Source organism: Chamaea fasciata, unplaced genomic scaffold (genome assembly GCF_029207755.1).
Source record: "Chamaea fasciata isolate MVZ Bird 193981 ecotype frontalis unplaced genomic scaffold, bChaFas1.0.hap1 SCAF_4, whole genome shotgun sequence".
Taxonomy (NCBI): domain Eukaryota; kingdom Metazoa; phylum Chordata; class Aves; order Passeriformes; family Sylviidae; genus Chamaea; species Chamaea fasciata.
Genome location: NW_027094089.1, coordinates 38,734,348 through 38,757,043, shown reverse-complemented (window position 1 = coordinate 38,757,043; position 22,696 = coordinate 38,734,348). Strand labels below are relative to the sequence as shown.

Sequence of the window (22,696 nt, the reverse complement as noted above, 5' to 3'; positions counted from 1 at the left end):
TTTAAACAGAGAAAACATTCGCACTTCCTTAATCTCTCCCCTTAAGTCAAGCTCTACAAACCTCTGGAAATATTCTTCTTTTTTGGGGTCTTTCAAACCAGTCCACACTTATCGCATGATGCAGAAGCTGAACTGGGATGGAGCATTCCAGCCAAGAAGATTGAAAGGATTACTTTCTGTGATCTTTTGAGTCTTATCCTTCTACATTCTAGTGCAATTCGCAAAATAACTAATAACAATAACAACAAGTAACAACTAAAATAATAACTGATCCCTACACCATCATCCAAGTTTTGAATAAAAATGGCACCCTTTCTAACGGCATCCTTTCTAATCCTTGCTTCCAGCTTGATAATTATTAATTAATACCTACTCTTGAGAACTAATTGTCCAAAAGCTTTTTATTCACATAGTAACTTTAATATAGCAGTTATCAATTTAGCTGTGAGAAAACCCTGGGAAGTTTTGGTACTGTTTTATTGGAATTGAAATATACGGCATAATTTTTTTCTACTCCTTTTGGAAGGTCCATTTCTTTCTAACACAGGGAGAATATACTGATTTAACCTAATTTGTTCCTGAAAAATGTACATTGGCTGTCAGTCATATCTTTGATATCTTGTGGGTACTTACATGCACATTTTCTCTGAGAGACACTCTGACAAGTAGTCAAAACAGAAAAAAGTAAAAATGTTCCAAGGAAAGAAGTTCTCTGCCTCTGTTTTTCATCAGTTATTAGATAATTCATATTTTGCCTCAGACCAGCCTCCCACTGGGCTTAAAATTGGAAGCAACCCTATTTTTAATTCTCCTATAGGGAATTCCTTAGGAGAACTACAGCAAACTGCCCCTTACCACTTTATTTAAAGAAAAGCATACACAATCATTCCAATTTTAGCCATTAACTTCCTGAACAAAATAGTACCCTTTAAAAGTCATTGAAAGGTTTGCAGTGATAGCAGACTTCCACCAAATATTTTTATTAAACTACTTATGTGTAAGTCCTCTAATACATATCAATGTAGACATCAAAGAAACACAAAAGATGACCTTACTCCAATTTCAGTATTTGTACAAACATTATTAATATGGCAGGAAAGATTTCTTACGGTGTAAAACCAAAACTTCACGATGGGAGCATTGTAGAACTCGTAAATCTTTCTTCCAATGGGGATCATTCTGTGCCTGCTCTGAACTTCCTCATCCCCTTTCTTTCTTGAGGACTCTCCATTCCCCCGTCCCAGCATTGCCTACAAGAAACGATATATTTGTGTTTCTTTCTTTGTGAAAGAAAAATTACAGTATTTTTTGAAATGTCAATAGGAAACTGTTCTTGATCTCTAGATAAAACCAGGCTATCATAGTTAGGCATAAAATGCTTTGCTTTTAAATTATCTTTTATGCAGGAAGGCTTCTGTTTGATACTTTGAAAATGGAAAACTATAGCTTTAGCCTCCACCCTCAGCTTGAGAGTGGAATTCCTGACTAGTGAACAGAAAATAGGATGTGGAGAATATTTCTCCTTTTTGCTATATAGACAGAAACACTTTTACCCGACAACAGCTTTCTGTGGCGTACGTCTATACAATAAACAGATGCAGACAGAAAAGAGGTAAATTTTGGTTTTAAACAAGGAGAAGTTCATAAGGCTGAGATTGAGAGGGAACAATGGGGGAAAAGATGAGTTTGGAGACACTGAAACAGAAGCAAGATGACAGTGGCACTTTTTAAGTTAATAACTGGACCTGTCCCAGGCCATGATCCCTCAATGAAGCTTACATGGATCTAAGAAGACTCACTAATAAAGCTTACTGCAGCAGAAGAGCCTTGAACTGAAACATCCAGGTACATGATTGTAGCTTCTTCCATAGTGAAGTTCCAGACTGCCCAAGCCTTTGCTAGGCTTGATCTCACGGTTGCAATTCAGACCCACTGAGAAGCTACACCGAGCTCAAGAAACTTAAGAAGTCCTCAGCTATGAGTGCAAACCTAACAGTCAAAAGAAGGTAATATTTTCTTTGTTTACCCTTAATTTTCATTATCCGCTGCAGAGAAGTGGAAGGACTAAACTGCAATCACTGAACTTAGTGTTTAAAAGGAGTTCCTTTGTATTTGAAGTGTAATGTGATCTATTAAATGTTCAGTCTGAAGCAATTATTTAGTGAACTAAGACTGGATTTTAGCTCACTGTGCCCTTTGCAAGTTCTTACTATTTAGTCTGTGGATGCACCTCTGGAATGCAGTAGCCTGCACATGAAATATTTGCAAGAATTAAGAAAAAAATCTAAATATGCAGGGACTGCATGATGATACATTTGTTTCAATGCCTCTATAATGTTTTTCTACAAGCAGATGAAGGCACCCTTGTGCTTTTATGTTAACTGAAGCAAACTTTCACCAACAGCAAAGAACGCCTTGTCTTCATCTGCAGCTTAAATGGTGGAAAACTAAGGGAACAATTAGATGCCAGATATATGGTCTTTCTATGAAAAGGTCCTTCTTGTCTCTGTACTCTCTGATTCAACAGGATGCACAGCACATACTAACTAATTGGCTTCACAGGAGCTATCTGATCAGGTTCCAGAGCCCTGCAGGAACTGGTGATGCACTTCTCACATATTTAAAAGTAAGAATCACAATCTAATCTTTTCCTCCTTTTTTCCAGCCTCATGTTGAAATATTCATAGGTCTTTTTCCTGTGAAGTAGTAATTTGTAATGATAATTTTTTTTCAGTCAGTGTAGATATTTGTAACATTATTAGGACTGTGCTTGGTCCCATGTGGCTCCTTCCCTTTAATTTCATTTATGCAGTTAGTTTTTCCTCTATTATTATTACTTTCCTTGTGGACTTTTATATTTTTGAATTTGACAAAACACAGATGTTGCTGAGCATGTTTTCTATAAAATACAAAGATTCAGGACAGAAGTATACTGCACTGCAACTAACCTGCTGGGACTGTCTCAAAAACTAAAGCCTGATTTGACCAAGTTAACCTATTTCCTTTAGATTTAATGGTTGAAGATTTTAAATGTAATTTCCATAAACACAGATAAAACATTGCCCATTAAAAATTTAAAGGTACCTCCTATTGGCTCTCACAGAGCACATAAAACACCAGGGAACTCCATCAAGACTTTTATAAAAAAGGAAAAAGACAAAGTGGCTGTTACGCAGAGAAGGGTTTTTATGGTTATGAGACTTATTGAATATAACTACAGTAGCAGAAATTACACAACCTCCACAGAAGATATCATTACCTGAACTCCACAAAATCAAAGTGATCCTTTGATCCATATCATTGTTTGGGTTTTTTGGGGGGAAAGAAAAATTGAATATGATCTGAGTGCTTTGGGAACACCTTAGCCCAAGAAGGTGTTAATTTGTTTGCTTCTCCTTACTTACTGACGCATTTTGGGGGAAACTGCCATCTGGAGATAGAGAGTTTTCGGTAGCTTTTCCCAAGGCTTTGTCTCTGCTGTCCTCTGGTGCTCAGGAATTTTGCAGCAGAGTGAAAATGAATGCTGCCTGCTTTATCAAATGAGCAATGCCATGCTTTAGTGAAAGGGATTATTTTGCAGAGTTCAAATCCGTCACAATTTTACAAATTTACAAATTCTGAGACAGACTTAATTCCAATTAATTCAGAGACCTGTGGATGTTTTTATGAAAATGCTATTTCAATATCGGGATTTATGTTTTAGCTTATGAGTTCTAATTTCCTGTTTGCTACTGCTTTCTTCTTGACAACAATGCCATAATTTTATCTCGTTATAATTATTTTTGAATTAATTCTATCGTATGATACTACCTTCTCCCCTCCCCCATACTACAGATGGGGAATTTCTCTGAGATGGCTGGGGATTAGGTTTGGCCTGATGTTCCTGACTGTTAATCATACCTCAGTATTAACAAACTGAAAAGCTTCTCCATTAGAAACATTCAGAAATAACCTAAGTAACTGTGTTAACACAATAATTGCAGTGCCAAATGTGAGCAAATGTTTTCCTTGGAGTGGGATGCAGTAGGGTGGGAACAACGCAACACACTGCTGTGTGTGGGTGGCATCTCTTTCGCTAATACATGATTTTGTCCATGATTCACCATGAGTAATGCAAGGTAAGCTTGACAGCAGCTCAACCTCATCGTGAAGTACAGTACAATTGCATCATCTTAGCCTGAAGGGATTGATGTTTGCATAGTTTTTACAGGGAGATTTTATTAATCTGGGGGGGGGTGGGGGTTTGTTATTGTTGTTGTTGGGCTAGATTTTGTTTTATGTAATTGAGGACTGTTTGCTAATAATGAACTATCAGGGAAGAGTTTTGGCTTGTACATTTTTGCTTCAATATATGTTAACAATCCTACACTATGTTTATGTGTTCTATAATTAAATAACAGGAACTTCAGTCTTTCTGGAATGAATACAGGTTTCATCCTGTGTGAAATCTACATGCTATATAGAGACTTATCCCAGTTCACCGAGAACTGGTGTGGAAATGATACATAGCTGTGTAGAGACACCTCGGTCAGCACACCCTGCTGGATCCTACACTATGAGTGAAAGTGCTGCCCCCATGGTAGTTGTTCTAGGATTACTGTTCTCTGCCCTGAAACACTGGTAGAAAAATGTTTTAATGTCATTGATTTACAGATGTGTAAAAGTAGATTTTGCATATGCTTGGTGGTTACAGAGGAACAGAACTAAAGTGTCAGGAGCTCAGTCATTCTGCCTGCTGAGCAGGGCAAAGAACACAGACTGTGCCAGGGCACACGTGTGGTGGTGGTGGTATGGAGGGTTTCCAAATTCCTTGGAGGAAGAAAGAGCCTCTCCTCATGGAGAGGGTCAGCACTTCTGTTGCCACAACCAGTGTCTCCCAGTTCTGTTTTCCAGAAGAGCTGATGGGGTGCCTTGTTGCTGGCATATGAGATGCTGTGAGACTAGTCTCCCACTGGAAGTGTGAGTTGGGCCAGGGGCACTAGGACACGGATCTTCAGACTCTTCTGTCTTAAGAACTCTATTTTTACTGATACGAATAATATCTGCTTATTTCTTGCCATTGAGAAAAGGCTAAGCACACAGATGAATTTATGTGATCCCAGAGGCCAACAGAACTAGTTTTGCTGCTGCTGAAAAGTTCTCAGACTAACTCAGTGATGCTCTTGGAAGTCAAGACTTCCTATTCATTGTGGAAAATCGGAGCAAAATGAACCAAACAACAACAGAAACGTCTTTTAAAGGACTTTGCTGAATTATTCTGTGTTCTGAAATAAAACCATTTACCGAGGAGCTCTATTATCCAAACAATAAGGCACCAAATAGGGTTAAGGATGATCCTAGTTATGGCTTCCAGAATAAGGGTTTTTCTGGGAGGAAGGCAGACTTCTGGGGTTTCTGACTGACATGAATTTCAGCAGTTAAGGCCTTGATTAGGACACTGTACAAATAGAAAATATCCCTAGCTTTTAGACTTTAATGCCCTTCTACTCTTCTGTGTTTAATATTCAGAATTAATGACTGTCTGCTCCATACATAAACTGTGGTAAATTTCTTGGTGCTGAGGAGCACTGATGAGAGCAGTATTCCAATGTGTTTTTGTGAGCAGCTGCTCTGTTTCTTAGCATCTAGGTGCTAAAGAAATGTGAGCTTATCACTCTCATGTATCTGTTATAAACTTAAAAGCAGGTGTGAAAAAGTAGTTTACAGTGAATAAACACATCTTCATAGTATAGCCATATGTTCAGTTACCCACCAGACCCTTTAAGAGGAGCATAAAGCAAATACATACTTGGAGGCAGATGCACCCATGTGGAGGCTTCACTGTTGCTGTACAGTCTGCTGATCACATTTTTCTGTGCAAATGAGGTGTAAAATAGGGAAAAGATCACTGTGGCCCTGTACCTCATGCACTCTGCATAAGTGCAGTACAGAAGAAGAAACTGACTCCTTGGCCTGCCTTCAGTCACTTGGGTTTAGCAGTGCAAGACACACAGGAAATCAATGAACAGACCCTGCTTAGATGAGACTTCTTTGTCCTCATTTTAGCAGAGAGAATATGGGTGTAACATGATGAACACAGAAACTTGAGAAGTATTCATTTGGAATGATTAGAAGGAGAATCAAGAAGATTATTTCAATTATGTATTATTTGCCAGAGAAGGAACTTTGAGATAAAAATGCTTCGTGTGTTAATCTTTATGCTGAACAAAACTCAGCTTAGGTGAGTGACTGATCTATTGATTCAAAGTTCCGCAATGGATTAACCATTTATGATATCCCAGCAAAATAAATGATTAATCTTATTGAAGTATTTATAAGGCATCCTTAATGTATTAAAGGATACCATGGCTAAGAGGAAACTTTACAAAGGCACTTCCCAAAACATCTTTCAGGCATTGTCTGATTGGTAGTAAAGAAACCTGACCTTCATGCCAGACCATTTGACTAAGGCTGGAGCAACATAAAATATGTCAGGTGACTAAATGTAACTGCCTGTGGCATCTAAACATGGACATGCAAAGATCTCTCTGCTACCAATTCACCTCTCCTCACCATTGAGGGGAACCTGAGTGAAACAGCTATGTTAGAAGTTCTACAGTATGGTATAGACTACATGCAGAAATACTATGTGAGTAGTGCTGTACCAAAGATATTGTTTCTAAACTGGCTGGACTCCACTATCATTTTATAGAAGAGGTTTCAAGTGCCTAAAACTTCACTACTAGAGTGATACACTGAATTTGAAGGAATAAAGGGAAGAGTCATTGACAGAACAGAGCAATAGGACTGTCAGCACATGGAACGGAGAAGAGGGGGTATATCTAAGGTTTATCTGGAATAGCAGACCTGCTGCACACATCACTCACAGGAGTCAGAAAGGAAAAAGAAAACAGTATTGTAGACAAGAAACCAGGAGCAGGGGTAACTACAGTGAGATGGAAAACACATCTTCCCCAAATCTCTCCCCATTGACAGGTAAAAGGCAGCCTGCAAAGTGCTTTGATTTGAGTAGGCACTTCATAAGGGGATCAGAAGCCAAGGGTTAGTAAATTGACATCAATAGCTAATGAGCAGAGAATTGCCCACTGCTGCTATTCTGGCTTCTGGCCCTTCCCAACAGCCAGGTTCTTGCCTGCAAACGAGTCCTGTAGGTGGGTCTTGTGGGCTGCTCCTTCGGCTTGCCTGAATATTGGGTCCTGTAGGCAGGTCCTTCTGCCTGCCTGCAGTCGGGGTCCTGTGGGCAGCTCCTGCTGTTTGCCTGTGGGAAACAGTCTGGGTTTTTTTGTTTTTGTTTTTGTTTTTTTAACTAAACCAGGCAAATCTCTTTTATATCTATCTCTCTATCCTGACCAACTGCAGCTGAGTTTTAAGCCTTTCAAAGACACAACAACCAAACCCAAACAAATCCAAACCAAACTAGACTAAGGCAGATGTAATAGCCTATATGATACAGGAGAACAAGAGACAGGTGGTAGATGAATTGTGTAGTTTTCAGGGCTTTAGCTGTCTGATTCATTGTGGTGTAAATTATTCCTCAAAGGTTATGTTACTAATACTGACAAGTCCCTCCTTACACAATTCTGTTGAGTTGTAGAAGTGGAGCTGTCTAGCTGCTTGCTAATGTCTTCAGTGGGTTAAAAACTGGATGTGTGTTTGTGTGAAATGCAATGACCACAAATACAAAAAGAATTTTAGAGTAAGTTTTTGTAATTCTTCTGGCCTGTTTGCACACTTGCTTACTCTCTAGCAAGCTTCTAGTTGACTTCTGTAGTGAAGTCAACTAAAAGAAAAAAAATATCTAGCTTCCATGAATCTTTTGGCATTTCCAACCAAAGATGAGCCCTTTTCCACCAGAGAGGTCATCTTTCACAACTGAGTGTTTCTAAAATCTAATTCACTTAGTTCAGACAATATGGCATCAAATTGTGTCAAAATATGAGGATATTACAACACAGCATCACCATGCACTCCTGTAGCATGGAGACAAAATGAAGGCAAGTTGTGTGGCTTGAGCCCCATGGAGGAGAGAGGAGTGTGAAGAGTAATATCTTATCAAGTGCTACATTTAGCCACCAGTTGGTCTGCAATGCCTGCATGGGTAGGAATAACAAATTGACAGCACTGAGGCTGACGATTTATTGTGAGAACTTACAGTGAGTTCCATGTCTTCCTCATCTTTTTCTTTCACTGGTTTCTCTGGTTCCTCTGGATCCTTTTCTTGAAGATGGATCTCATTGGCCTGGGTCATGTAGGGCATATCATCCTTGTTCTTGAACTCCAAGCTGAGGATTGAAGGAGGAAGTAGAATTCCTAGAATTACCTAAAGCAATAATAATGATAACAATAATCATCACAGAAAACAGATTATGGTCATAATGATTACTTAACATCAAATGGAACAACTCCCTCAGGAGATTAAGGAAAAGAAAGATATAGGTGTATGTGATTTTCTACGACAATGAAGTATTTGTCACTGGGGGTAATGTTACCAGAGTACTGAATCAAAGCATGTAACTTCTACTAATGTTGCTGTGAATGCTCTTGAAAGTTTTATCTGCTTGCGCATCACCAGATGTGCAGTGCTACATACTAGGATACATTTACAAAATACTATATGCGGTCAAGAATAGGTAGGACTCTGTGGGTGTACAGACCTTCAAATACCTGTATTTACATAATACAAAATATCAAAAGCCTTGAAAAAGCTTCATGCACTGCTCCTGTGCTCATGAAACGATGGGTCCAGGGAGAGGGGGTTACAGGCAGACCTGGCTTCACAGAAAGGCTACTATTAAGAGCAGGCAGGATTAACAGCTGCCCCTAAACCTTCCATTGGTGCCATACATCCCCAGCAAGAATCTAAAGAATTATTTTTAATGTTCCTACCATTTGTCAATTTCAAAGGGAAAAAACCATTCCTGGGAAATAAACCATTACTCATGCTTGCAAATTCATTTCTTTGTCATGCTGCCTTGTGTAGCTTGTAGCCTGCTTTAAACAAGTCCTGCTAATGAACTTCAATGAAATAAGATACAGACTAGAAACTGAGTAAAGGATCCTTGTGAAGCCCTGGTGTTAGAAGAAGCTGAAAGGAAACAGCCTATTACCTCCAGTTATGCATTATGAAATAAAGGTCTATTTTAGGACTTAAGAAATGGATGGTGAAAAGTGGAATGCATGTAGTAGGAAATCAGTTGCTGCACTGCCCTACATGTAACTAGGTTGAATATCTGCAAAGCCAAAGAGTGAACAAAACAGCTGTCCCTCTGAAGGATAATAGGCCTTGAGCTCAGGAAATAGGCGGTAGGAATGTCTCCAAATGTGAGAATGTTTTTTATCAGTAGCAGAACAACTTGTATGCACAGGTCCTGCATAGGAATGCTATCAGCCACTTGCTCTCATTCATCCATGTCACTGGAGTAAGAGCCAGTCTGGAAGCAATGCATGTACTCCTAAGCATTCTTGCCATTACTGAACATCTTTTCACAAGGCAACACAGCTGAGTAATTCCCAATTTTCACACAGGCAATTAGTGCAGAAGAGAGAATCCCTTCATTGAAATACTTCTCGGTGATCTGGGAGGAAGAGGCATCCTCGGTTCTAACTGGTGACTGCTTCGGTGAAACATGCCATGGACTCAAATTCACTGTGCACTGTTAGCAGTTTTGTCAACTGTAGAAGAAAAGCTTTAACAGTTATGAAAACTGAATTATCCTTTAGACTCCCCGAAGGAGTCCCTTCAGATGCCATCAGGAAGATTTGCAAGGGTTTGCAAGGAAATTTGTGCTGCCTACTTTGCCTGTTCTGGGGAAGGCTATCAGATCAGCACCTTTTCCTAATAGTCAATTCACTTACACTTCCTTTTCCTTTATTTATCTTTAAAACTCTTTATTAACTCTTCAAGTATACAGGCAGAGTGACACACTAACCTCCTAGTTCAATTCTTATTCTGATAAATGATGCCAGAGGGGACTTTAAGAAAGGGAATGAAAAATCTAAGCTGTGTGCTTTGAATTTAGGCTTATGATAAGCCCCAGCTGAAAGACTGAACACAGGAAGAAAGTACCCTGCTTAATGTCACTGCAAATAAACATCTGAAATACAGTTACTTTAGACAGTTATTACTGATTTGCTGTGAACTCTGTCACCATGTATTAGAATTTTTTGAATGCTAATTTTATTTTAAAACATGAATGACCTTTAGGCCAGAGTTTTTTCGCATGCGGAGACGGCCCATCCACATGTCAGTGAGCAGCATCTGGCTGCAGGTGTGAGCAATGAAGTCCCTGTGCTTGGCTGCCACTGCAAGCTGCAGGCATGTGGCGTTGCTCCAGTTCTTCAGCTCGTAGGTCAGCAGTTTCATTGCCAGCTGCTCGTCCTGCTTGTACGACTGGTCCAGCAGCTCGACCGCCAACTGGCCAAAGTCCCTGAAACAGAGGGACATCTGCTCAGCACGCACAGTCTTGTGCTCAAAACACCTCTCTGCAACAGCCAGCTTCTGCAAGGGGCACGTCACCCTCAGTCATGCAAATCGTGATGTTGACTCTACAAGGAATCCCACATTTTCAAATGTGAGTGGCTAATGTTAGGCATATAAATAAGTGCCCCAACCTGGCAGTGATGAGCACCCACACCTACCAGCTGTCTGCTCCCACCTCCCTGCCCACCTCCCTGACATGTTCTAACTGAAATCCTCTAGTTATCTGCAGCTTAAGGGTTTGCTTCTCTGCTGTTCGCCCATGGCTTCATGGTCAAGCCTCCTGGAAGAAGGATTATCCAATATCCTTTCTAAAATTTTAACATCAGGAAAGAGTCTTATGGAATCTAGTATCTTGCCTTGCTCATCTAAGCATGATCTCTTAGTTAATTAACATTTCTGCCTCAACACTATGCTCACAAGGAATTCAGTAACTGTTCTGCTGGGTATGTACTGAGTATCCTGACAAAGCACAGAGAAATGTTGCAGTTTGACTCTTGAGGCCTCAGGGAGAACACATAAACAATATAGATGTTTCACTGTCTTCTTGATATCTTCTCATTTCAGAAGTAATATTACTAACAACTTAGCTGCTCTGGCAGACAGATTGTTTAAAAGCCATTTAGGTTCTCTCTGAAGGGATTGCACTTCCCATACAAGTTAGAAATGAAAGCAAGGTACAGATAAGAAAATTTTAGGCATATTCAGAAATCTCTCTTCCCTCTTTTTTTTTTTTTTTTTTTTTTTTCCTTCTTCTTTCCTTTTCCCCCTCAGGAAAGTGTACATGAAAGGAAATTCACCTGGAATTGTGGTTCAGCTCCTGGGATATGTCATCCACCATGTCATTTTCTGACGCTTCGTGGGCCATGGCTTTGCAGAGTTTGCAGGCCACCAGTGCTTTAGCCATAGCCTCTTCCCCATGTTGCCAAAAGAAGAGGGCCATCTTCTGACGCTTCATCAGCACAGCCCACACCATCAGCTCATGGAATGGGAAGGGAAAGTGATTGATCTCAGGGTCATCCATATCAATATCAACTTCTTCTTCTTTTTTCTTTGTTGGTTTTCTCCCTCGACGCAAAGGGACATCATCCTGTGGGAATTATGGAGAAATTATTTTCATCAGTAAAGGAAATTAATCATTTCACACAATTCATTTAAATCAATACCTAAGATGTCCAACAGGTTTTCTGCAGGCCAGCCCATTCATCATTTTTTGGACAAAATATATACATTAGTAAACAATAAAAAAGTATTGGTGCATGCACTGCAATTAAGAAGACAGTAAACATGGAAACAGAGCCTTGGACTGTCACTCTAGATTGCTTTCTCCCTTATAACAGAAAGTACAATCACACAATATCCAGAACCATTTTGGAAAGGCACCATTAAAATAAAATTAAGACCTCACTACAAATGTAATATCCGCTGTAATGCATTTGCCTCTTTCCACCACCAGAAAGTACATATGCAGGGAATTTTCCTATCTGCTGAAGATTCCTTTTATGCTTATTCTTGTGTTTTCTCCCTTTATCTCATTACAAAGGTAGCAATCTCCCTTCTTTACTCCTATTCTGCATGTTTATTCCTTCCTTCTCCATCTTATTGTTTCTGCTGCCTTTAGCTTCTTTCCCATTGCAGCCTTTTGCTTTTATCAGATGAGCTGACCTATTCTGTCCTATGTCTATGGATGGAAAAATGAAAGTGGTTGTATAAAATAAACAAACATGAAAATACTCCTATCCCCTTGAAGCACCAGGCTGGCCAAAAGTGCCAATAAAACTGAGATGACTTTGGCCTGTATAAAGATTTCTGCATCATTCTCTGCAAGGGTTTCATTTCACTGAACATGTTTTTCAGTTAGATGTTATCTGACCGAAATTCTGCTTCCCCTGCCAGACTGAAACATTTCGTTTAGATCCTATTAAACAAAAAACCAAAAAGATCCATAGCAGGGCAGAGACCTGTTTTTCCTTAGCTACCTCCTGGACTTACATTAAGAATGTTTCTTAATCTGCCCCCTGTGTATAAAAGTTATCTGGATGAAAAATACTATTCATATCTTCATTACAGTGAATTTAAACATTATCTGGATATAGTTTATATTTGTCAAAGAAGGAAAAGGTATTAAGATTCATCACAGATTTTTTTTCTCCTTGTCAGAGAAGTAAAAGACATTAAGATTTGCCTACCTCCATTCCCAACAGCTTCAGGGCTTTTGGCTGTACAAAAAAAAGTTAGAAAAATGTTATTTCTCACATAATAGTGATGAAAAACTACAGCTATTTGTGTATGTATATATAGATATGTACACATGAATGTAGAGTAACATACAATATACAACAAAATATAGATAATATATACATAATGTAATATAATGTAGTGTAATGTAATAGTATATATATACAGATATACACCAATCAAATAATTACATACATGTAGTTATTTCAAACTTGAGTTTGATGCTGTTTCACCAAAACCACAAGAGAACACATATATTTGGGTTCAGGTAGAAATTACAACTGGTAAGGGCTGTTCTGGCAAGACAGTGATAGGGACCACTGATAAGGCAAGAATGGATTTCTCTGGAGTACCTCAGTGTTTTGGCCACCGCTCTGGAACACTTTTAGTGACTGTTGTGGAGCTGCTCTGTGTGTTGGTTCAGTAGCAGTGAAATAACTGCTCACATGCTTTTCTCAATGGAGTGACTATGGGAAGGAAGTCTCTCCCACCAGCTACAATCACTGTCTTTCCTTTCAAATGTGAAGAATCATAAGCAAAAGCATAAGGAAGCAAACCCATTTTAGGTAGTTGTCTGCAAGCATTTCACAGACACATTTCTATCAATAGCCACTTATTAATACTTTCAGTGCTGTGTATTGCTAAAATCTGAAATATAAGGCAAAATTAGACAAAGAACAAACTACAAATTTTACTGGGAGTAGCTGAACAGACTCCTGTCCATGTTGGATTGGGTCAATGGCAATATGAATGACAATAAACAGCTTTTGTGTTTTAGAAAAACCTTACTTTGTATTCACAGTGGCATAACTTATCAAAAGTAGAACCCACAAAAATACTTAACAGTGGTGTTGCCAATGCTAGAGCCACATCCAAAAAAGAAGTTTTGAGTTATGGGTCTCTTTGCCCTGAAACCTTCAGAACACAATCAGGAGATGAGTCATGAGATAGGAAATGCATCTAACAATGTAGAAGTTTTCAAATCTAACTCAGGAGTTAGAATTATGGAATTAGTGATGCAGGTCAAAAGACTTGTCTTTAAACAGCTGTGAATACTCATAATTACAGGTTTTAGAAATAGAGTAGACTGTTTTATGTGCTGGTTTCAGCAGAGCAGCAGAACACAACAATTTTTTCATTAAATTAATAAAATCATAGCTTGTATCAGTGTCTGGCTCGTGCTGCATTATGGTGAGACAACTGCAATGCACATAATGGAAATGAACCTGTACAATGAATAGTGCGCACTGGACCCCACCAGTCTGGAACCATGTAAGAAGCTATGGTAATCCCTGCCAGTTGGTACAGTCATGAGGATGGCAAACAAGTTGTTTCTTACCCTCTTGGGCCCAAACAAGTTGTGATACAGTGTTCTGAACCTCTTCCGGGTGTAATTGCAGCGGTATGCTCCTCCCATCAGGTACTCTATCACCAATCCAATGTCAATCAGACTGATCCGATAATCAGGAGGCAAGTTTCCCTGCAATGAAAACAAGGATGGTGGGAGAAGAAATGCTTATTACTGACATTGCTAAATGTACTTTAAAATTATATTAGAATAAAACAAATTAAATATATAAAAGCAGGAATGTATTATTATGCTGGTTAATTAATTCACCTTAAAATAGATCCAACCGAAACCTGGATATTCTCGCTTGGAAAGAAGACATAAGTTAAATAAGAAAGGTGAAGAACTTGTTGGAAGTAACAGAAGATAACATCAGTACACAGTACTCATATTCTTCAGCTGGAGAAACAAGGAACACGACTGCAGAAAAAAAAGCATGAGGATCGATACACTTGAAAAATCAGGCACAGTTGCTGGACTCTAGTTCTGCAAGATAGCACATTTCCTGCACCCACAACTCATCCTGGCATCTCACATCTCTGCTGGCATCTCTTGGGACTGCCTCATCTGAACTGTCAGGCATGGTGAAGTGACATCACATAAAATCTTTTGCTCATATGGGACCTGCTCCTTCCCATCCTGCAGTGTTTCCTTCCCATGTTCCAGGAAAGGAAGGGCATGAAGTAAGATTGGTGTTACAACTCTAGAGGACTTACACAGCACATGAACTATCATTATTACTAGTTGCTAGGGGCAAGGACAGTCTATCAGCATTCAGTCTTGGAGTTATGTTCAAAGAATACACACCCTTGCTTACACATCAAAAATGAGGAAAGCGTCTGTATGTATGAAAGCTGCAACAAACAAAATATCTGTAGCTAATTATTTTGGGGTTTGTTTATGAAGAAGACTACAGGCCTAGCAATTTTTCTACATATTCCCTACCTGAGTTCCTTACATATTTTACTAAAAGCCCCTTTAAACACATTATCTAGTTATGCAATTTCCAGCAGAGCCATGGGGATTGTCTCACAAGAACTGAGTTTGTGGCAAGGGTCATTAGCAGGATCCTGGACAAGATGCCTACATACTTCTCCTGCCATTTATTTTCCTTTCTCACCCTCTGTTAGATATTTTTGTATAACTATATCTAAATAGATATGTATATGTATGTGTACGTGTGTATGTGTATGTGTATGTATATGTACATGTACATGTATATGTATATGTATATGACGTCTTCAGCATGTACCTTTTAACTTGAAAGGAAAAAGAATGACAAATACGTCCACATCTTACTGTTCTTTTTATGGGAACTCCCTTGCACACATCTTCCTTCTCTTCACTTTCAAATCTGAGAATGGCATCACTAAGGTTATGAGTTCTCCAGTACTTCTCGGTTGCAAAACTATGAAGAAAGATTTCAGTAACAGATTGTCTCTCACTGCATATGAATTTGCTCTGAGTTAATGGGGCATTTCTATTCCCCGGTTGCAGTAAACCCAATCGGACATCTTGTGTGCTGAATTATTTCAGGCTAGGCTGCACCCACAGATGTGCCAGTCAAGTCTCTTGGGGGTCTCTGGCAAAGCAGGAACACAACCTCAGTGTGGGCACAACTGCTCTTCTATTCCCTCCAGTGGAACTACACAAGGTAAACTCTGACCCCTTTACAGGAGGAAAGGACTAATGGGAAGGGAATGAACCCAAATGGAAGTTTGCTTCCTTCTCTAACGCACTGCTTCTGAGTTGACTGGATGACAGCTGGTGTTTCAGTAAGCATTCCCTACTAGAAAAGAAGGCGTGATTCAGCAAATTGTGAATAGATCACCTGGCTCTGGAGACCTCACTAAGAAACCCTTCAGATTTACAGAATCATCTCTGTTCTGTTTGTCACTGTGTAAAAAATATGACAACAAAATAAAGGTGGAAAGAGAGACAAATTACTCTTCTGTGTACTGTGAATAGTAGCCTTGAAAGAAAGGAATATTACTCTAATAAAAAATTATCTCATATACTCAACACTGCAGAAGGACCAGAAATTGTAACTCTCAGCTTCAAAATTTTTCAGTGCACTGTAATAAATCTTATCTTCTCTTATGACATACAGTACAGATTACAATGAGCCTGTAGCTCTTTTTATGTGTTCATTAGAAGAAGGTTAATAATTCACACTGAGCAATATTATGACTATCATGTCTTGCTGGAAATATCTGCGTGTCTGGAGATATCTGTCTGTCTTCCATGGAGATGTGTTTATTAGATTAGAGCAGAGAAACACTAATGGAGAGCAGATGGCAACTGGGTCTGTAGAAGAGAAAAAATGGATGACAAAATCGTCTTTCCTTTTCTACCTCAGCCATCAAGTGCTTATTTCCTGCCCTGCTGCCATGTTACAAGCAGCATGCTGAAAATACTGAGCAGAGAGAGAGGGAGGTTGTGCTCTCATAGTGTACATGCCCAGCGGACAGTTGGCACCCAAAGGGTAGAAAATCAAGCAAATTTAGTGGAAAAAATTGAACTGACAACCATTTTTAAGTAATATCCTCCAGCACATCCTTTTGAAACTTTCCTAATCTTGTCAAATTTGATGGGTGGGGGAATTACTATGGTTTGCAGGAATGTGCAATAGCTTAGATAATTTGGACATGATAATACTTATAGTGAACAGTTTAAAGAAAAGTAACATCTAAAAATAAAAAATAAAGCTAAAAATGAAATTTAAAACTTTAATTTTGCTAGGTTTGTTTGGTTGATTTTTCCCTCAAAATGCTCTCCCCTCTCCAGAATGTGTAAAATGATAATTCTACTAGAACAACAATGAAAGTATTAGCAGAAATGGGACTAGCAGCTCCAAGGCAGGATTGCAGTTAAACAGACTCCTTCTGTCTTAAGGTCTTCACTCAAACTGAATGTTTTAATATTACTAAGTGGGAAAAAACATTTGAGCAGTTAAGACAGAACAACAGGCATCAGGGTGCTACACGTGTTACAAAGTATGAGTTTCTTGATACAGTTCTGATTTCTAAATTTTCATAAAATATTTAGTTAAAAAAAACTTCCAGTAAAATAACTTTGCATCTAAACCTCCCAGATAATATTGAAACACTTTACTAAAGAAAAGTCCCAAATCCACAGCAAAAATACACATTTCAAGTACATTACTTTTCCAATGTGTGAAGCCCTAGTAAAGGAAACTGGCCCATCCTTGTGACAGGAATTACACATGTGCCAAAGCATTTGCTCTGTCAGCAGACAGCTTGAACCACTCTGGCAGTGCTAAGAATGCTTGTAAATAAAGCACAGTGGTGCAGGTGCGACAGAACCACCCCAAGAACAGCAAGAATTTGGATGAACTAATTCCAGTTCAGTCTAGGTGGTCAAGAATGACTGAGGAGGAAGTTTGATTTGGAGGTAAGACAGTTGTCCTGGTTAATAATCAACAACCCTTTTAATGCTGGGACAAACTCTTCAGTGTTAATGCACTATTCTTCTCCTGAAGAAATTTCAGGTTTAAACTGTAGCTAGTCAGTTGTAGTACTTTTTTAACTTCAAGTGCATTTTTGTGTCACCATGTATCAAGCCTCTGAGTTTGCATGCTGAGGAAAAAATAATACTGTCAAAATTCTATATATTGCTAGTTTGTTCTTTGGAAATGCTGATGTACAGTAGCAGTGCAAAAAAATCCCCATCTTTGGAAATGTAAATAACCCTGAAGTGGAATTTATATCTGTTAATTATATACAATGTTTTGGATAAAAGAAAAAAAAATCCATCTGTTAATTTCTACTGATCTTCATCAGCTAGTTGAGGCAGGGAAGGAATTCTAATTTTTTTCAAATTTGTAGAGGGCAACCTTCACTTGTAGAAAGGGTGCCCAGCACAGCCACTGTCTGATTCTTTCTGCTTAGCCTGCGTACATTGCTGTGTACGGTCTATGGAAGGAAGCCAAACTTAAATGTGAAACTCTGGACCCTTGGCAGGAGATGTCAAAATGGCCATGAGGCAAAAATGCAGGCAGGTTGGCTCTGCTATGTAGCTGTGGAACTGGGAGGACTGAAAGGTGATCTGAGGCAGCGTCATTATGACATAATATGTCTTGTCAATACATGCAAAATTTATGCACATTTTGATTACTATAAATTCTTTAAGATTGTGTCGCCAGGCCTTTACAACATGCTGCCTAGGCTTTCAGTCTTCAGAGCAGTATTTGAAAATCCGAGGGGAAATACATTGTTGTAGTATATGTTTGTGTGTACGTGTGTGTGTACATGTATTTATAGGCTGCCATGAATGGAATCTGATAATGTGACCTCTGCTGTTCTAATTATTTGCCTTATTAAGCAGGCAAGATTATCTTTCAAACAAAACAAAACAAAACAAAACAAAACAAAACAAAACAAAACAAAACAAAACAAAACAAAACAAAACAAAACAAAACAAAACAAAACACCACCCTCCTACTGATTTCTACAGTTACATAGTAAAATAGTAGTAAATTACTGCTTTTTGATTTTTAAACATCCATTTTCAACCTGAGAATCCACAATGATCAAGATACAAATAAATTTTTTAGCGTACACCCTATTAAATAGTGCAGGTTTTAAAATTGAGATGTTCAGCTAAATGCACAGTGTATTTCATATCAATTAGACATTGTTTCAAGGTAGTGTATTACATACTTTTGTATTTATAGTCTGTGATGCTGTAATTAAATCCAAGAGATTAGGTGTTTGGCTTCAAAATATACATGAACTCAAAAAACTAGCATCAGCAGCGTGGTCTGTCTTTCATGCATGATGGGCCATCTAACTGTAAAATGGTGATGAGTCCATTAAGAAGTTTTTTCCAAGGAGGTATTCCCATTTAAACTGCTGTCAGATCTGCTGACTGATTTATGGCTTGGTTGACTGGTACGGGATCTGCTCAGCTGGCAGGGCCATTGTGAGTTGTCACTTCTCCTTGTGAACTCTGGCTGCTCCTCATCACTGACAAAATGAGAAATATAGAGGTCCAGTTTTTTTCAGGAAGGTGCTAAAAAGCCACACCAGGCTGTCTATTTTCAAACCCCTCACCTATGCTCATAAGACTGATTAAATGCAGTTAGAATCACTGAAGATTTTAGATATCAACAGAGGAAAGAAAGATAAATTTATGGAATGATAACCATCACCTAAGAGTTAGACGCCACTGTGGAACAAATAATGTCATAAATATAATCTAAGTTTATTTAATGCCTATCAATATACATCCATGAGTATAGATCATCTTTGACTATTTTGATGCCTCTTCTTTCAAGAGTTTCTTTAAAAATACATATTTAATTAGGGGCTCAGAAAAAAGAGATTACTCATATACAATTTGCTATGCCTTTGAAGAAGGACTTGGAAAAGTGATTCTCGGGGAGAGAATGCATTTGGAAACTTTAAAGCAGAAGACAGATTAAGCCTCTTTCAGATTCTTACAGGCAAATAAATAACTGCATACTGAGTAAAAAAAATGTTCTGGAAACTTGGGCTTCAAGAGCAGTATCCATTCTAAATAGATTCTACCTTCACTCTGCTCAATCCAAGGGATTAGTGCATAGTTTCTTTTTGTAGGCATTTCACACTTTTCAATGGTAATTTAGTACACATAATTGGACAATGATGATGCCATTTAACACACTAACCAAAGAATACCACGAGAACCTTCCTAAACATGCTACTGTTTATTCTGTAGAATTACTTAATAAAAAGTAGTTTTAAGTAATAATAATAAGTCGTTATTTAATTACTTAAATAAAAATATAACACATTACTACTCTCTGCCCTCAGGTGACTTCAATTCTGTTCAGCTGTCACTGATAGAGGAAACCACTAAAATCTGCGCTCTTACAAAAAATGTCCTCTCCTTTTTCAATTTTCTATCTAGTCCCATGCACAGAAATATCCCTTCTCAAGTACACAACCCTTGAGGTCTGACTTAAATAACGTGCAATCTTGTAATCTGCACATGCTGTGGGAGAATATTCAAACTGATGAGGTTATTTGCAGACTCAATCTCCTTACTTGAGCCATATATTTAAAGGATAAGGGATTTTTATTCATTGCAGCTGCTGTAACTCTTTTAATCCTGAGCACATACAGTAAAGGTAATTGGTATCTCCTTCCTGCCACTAGACCTTTCAGTATTTCTTTCCAGCTCCTCTAATGGATTTTTGTAATTCAAGATTCTTGAAATTAACATGATAAGGGTCAGGGGAAAGTTGCACTACTCTTTTATATTTCTGCTGGGGAAAATGGCTACAAAGTACCACACAATACAGAATGAGGAACTGTTTCAACAAGCCAGGAAACAGCACAAGGGTAACAGCTATTTTACAGGCTTGGAAGTAAACCAGCAGCACAGAAAGTAGCTTCGACAACAGTTGCAGGTATAGAAAAATACAAGTAACAGCATAAATCCACACAGTATGTAAGAGCCTACAATTATGGCAGTAGACAAACTATTTGTTGCTCAAGCATCTAAAACCACAGAGAAAGCGAGCTAAGTAACTTGCTAATTATGCTTTGCATGCAAAAAGTTCATATTTGCAGCACACAAACAGGACATTCTGTACTGGCAGGAAGAAGAAGGCTCTGACTGAAAGCTCATGCAAAACAAAGATTGTATCTAGCTACAAAAAACCCACAAAACAGTAGCATTATTTCAACCTACCGTCTATCAGACTCTTACCTTTTTCACGTCCCTGACTAGATGATGCAGAGTGTTGGATGGTCCATGTCTCTGCAAAGGACAAAAGAAGAAGAGCAAAATAGTTTGCATAAAATAAAAATGTTGACATAACTTTCTCACCTTGGTAATTTAGAAATCAGGCAGCTGAGAGCACTTCAATTGTAGAGTCTTATCAATTAAAAAAAAACCCAAAGCAATCACAAGAGCATTTTTTACACGTTTTCCTCTTTTGTAGAAAACTCTTCCCTAAGAAAACCCTATGAACTGCCACACTGGATGAAAACCGAAGTCCTGTGTATCAGGTTAGGCTCCTGGCTTAGAAAATCCAGCACAACATGCACAACCTCTGGGGAAGACTGGAAGTAAAACCAGCTGCTTTAGTCTCAGCTTTCCTGCAGTCAGGACTTCCACTTCTACCGCTGGTGGCTCAAGAGACGCTCTGAGCCTGGCATTGCATTGAGGCTGTCTCATCTGAAAGCCACTGCCTGTGAATGCATATGCATGTAGAAATGCACAGTCTGTGAATTTGTCCAATCTCTTCTGACTCCAGCTGTAATTGCAAAATATTCTGCAGAGGAGTCCTGCAATTTTGATTATACAACTACCACTACCATTACTACTACTACCACTACTACTATTATTATATCTTACTTTATTTTCTGCCTTGTTTTTTGACTGTTGCTGATATTTTAAGAGATTTTTATGATAAATCTTCTTGGTTGTAGCTGATGATGGATGAGATGACTACACATGTAGAGTCGATGTTTCCGTATATGCATTGTTCTGCATTTCCCAATGTTTCATTTTACATAACCCCATCTCTGAGCATGATGAGACTTACCTGTGATTCTTTATGGGCTGATTCAGATTTTCTAAATTACCTGCAAATATTATTGTCTCTTCTGCAGGTACCATTTTTCAGATATTACGTTAGCAAGCTGAACAGCTGTGGTCCCAGGACAGGGTCTTCCATGACCTTTCCATGTCCTTTTGTGGTAAAAATGGATCATGTATTTCTTCTCCCTGTTTTCTGACATTCAAGTAGTTTTTAAACCAAAAGCATCCCTGAACTTCTAAGCCATGGCAGCTACATTTCTTTAATAACCTTTGAAATTCTAAAACACTGTCAAACAGTTTTGAAAAAAAAAAAAAAGAAAAAGGGGACCAAATGTAACATTCTTATTCTCCCACATGGTGATTGCAGAAATAGTAATAAATTTCTAAGGCTTAGCATTTTCCTACAGAAGCTGGATAAACTCTTTGTTGACAAAAAATTGATTTTCTTGTCTATATTTATGTACTTAGTTCTATTCTTACAAATTTGCCACGTCAGATGTAAGGTTCACTGGTCTGTAGCTTCACAGGTCACTCCTAGGTCTCATGCTGAAATATGGTATTTTTTAACTGGCCTGGTGATTTTATTTTGGTGCTAAGGCTACAATGGATACATTTGGTCATATAGTATAATTGGTAGTTTAGGCATTTCAGAGGCTGGGTCTTTTGGAATTTGTGCATGAAAAAATGCATACTGATTTCTATAGCAATAAATTTGTTCAAAAAGCCCTTCTTTTAGCTGTAAAACTGAAGACTTCTGTCAAACTTATTCCCTGTAAAAACTGGCCTTGGTACAAGAATTACAATGCTTATCCCTGTTACAAGAAAGCTCATAAGCATTCTGTTCTTAATACACAGATGCTCATCAATAGGCAAAGTGTAAGCTGACCAAAGATCAGACGGGAGTTTGTCTCTACAGTGGCATATGTATATACCATATATATATATATATATATATATATATACACACCATATATATATATATATATACACCATATATATATATATATATATACACCATATATATATATATATATATACCATACACACACACACACACACACACATACCTGTTTCTCTAT

General features: G+C 38.4%; 1 protein-coding gene across 1 annotated transcript in view; it reads right to left on the bottom strand.

Annotated features, from left to right (window-relative positions):
* Window positions 1-22,696, bottom strand: part of TRPM3 (transient receptor potential cation channel subfamily M member 3) — a 286,642-nt gene that overhangs the window by 34,461 nt on the left and 229,485 nt on the right. The window contains exons 12-18 of the mRNA XM_066181327.1: window positions 20,781-20,831; window positions 14,055-14,195; window positions 12,667-12,696; window positions 11,278-11,567; window positions 10,199-10,427; window positions 8,153-8,320; window positions 1,110-1,250 (exon numbers count right to left, since the gene is read on the bottom strand). Coding sequence (XP_066037424.1) covers window positions 1,110-1,250; window positions 8,153-8,320; window positions 10,199-10,427; window positions 11,278-11,567; window positions 12,667-12,696; window positions 14,055-14,195; window positions 20,781-20,831 — 1,050 coding nt within the window. The remainder of the gene's footprint in view (window positions 1-1,109; window positions 1,251-8,152; window positions 8,321-10,198; window positions 10,428-11,277; window positions 11,568-12,666; window positions 12,697-14,054; window positions 14,196-20,780; window positions 20,832-22,696) is intronic.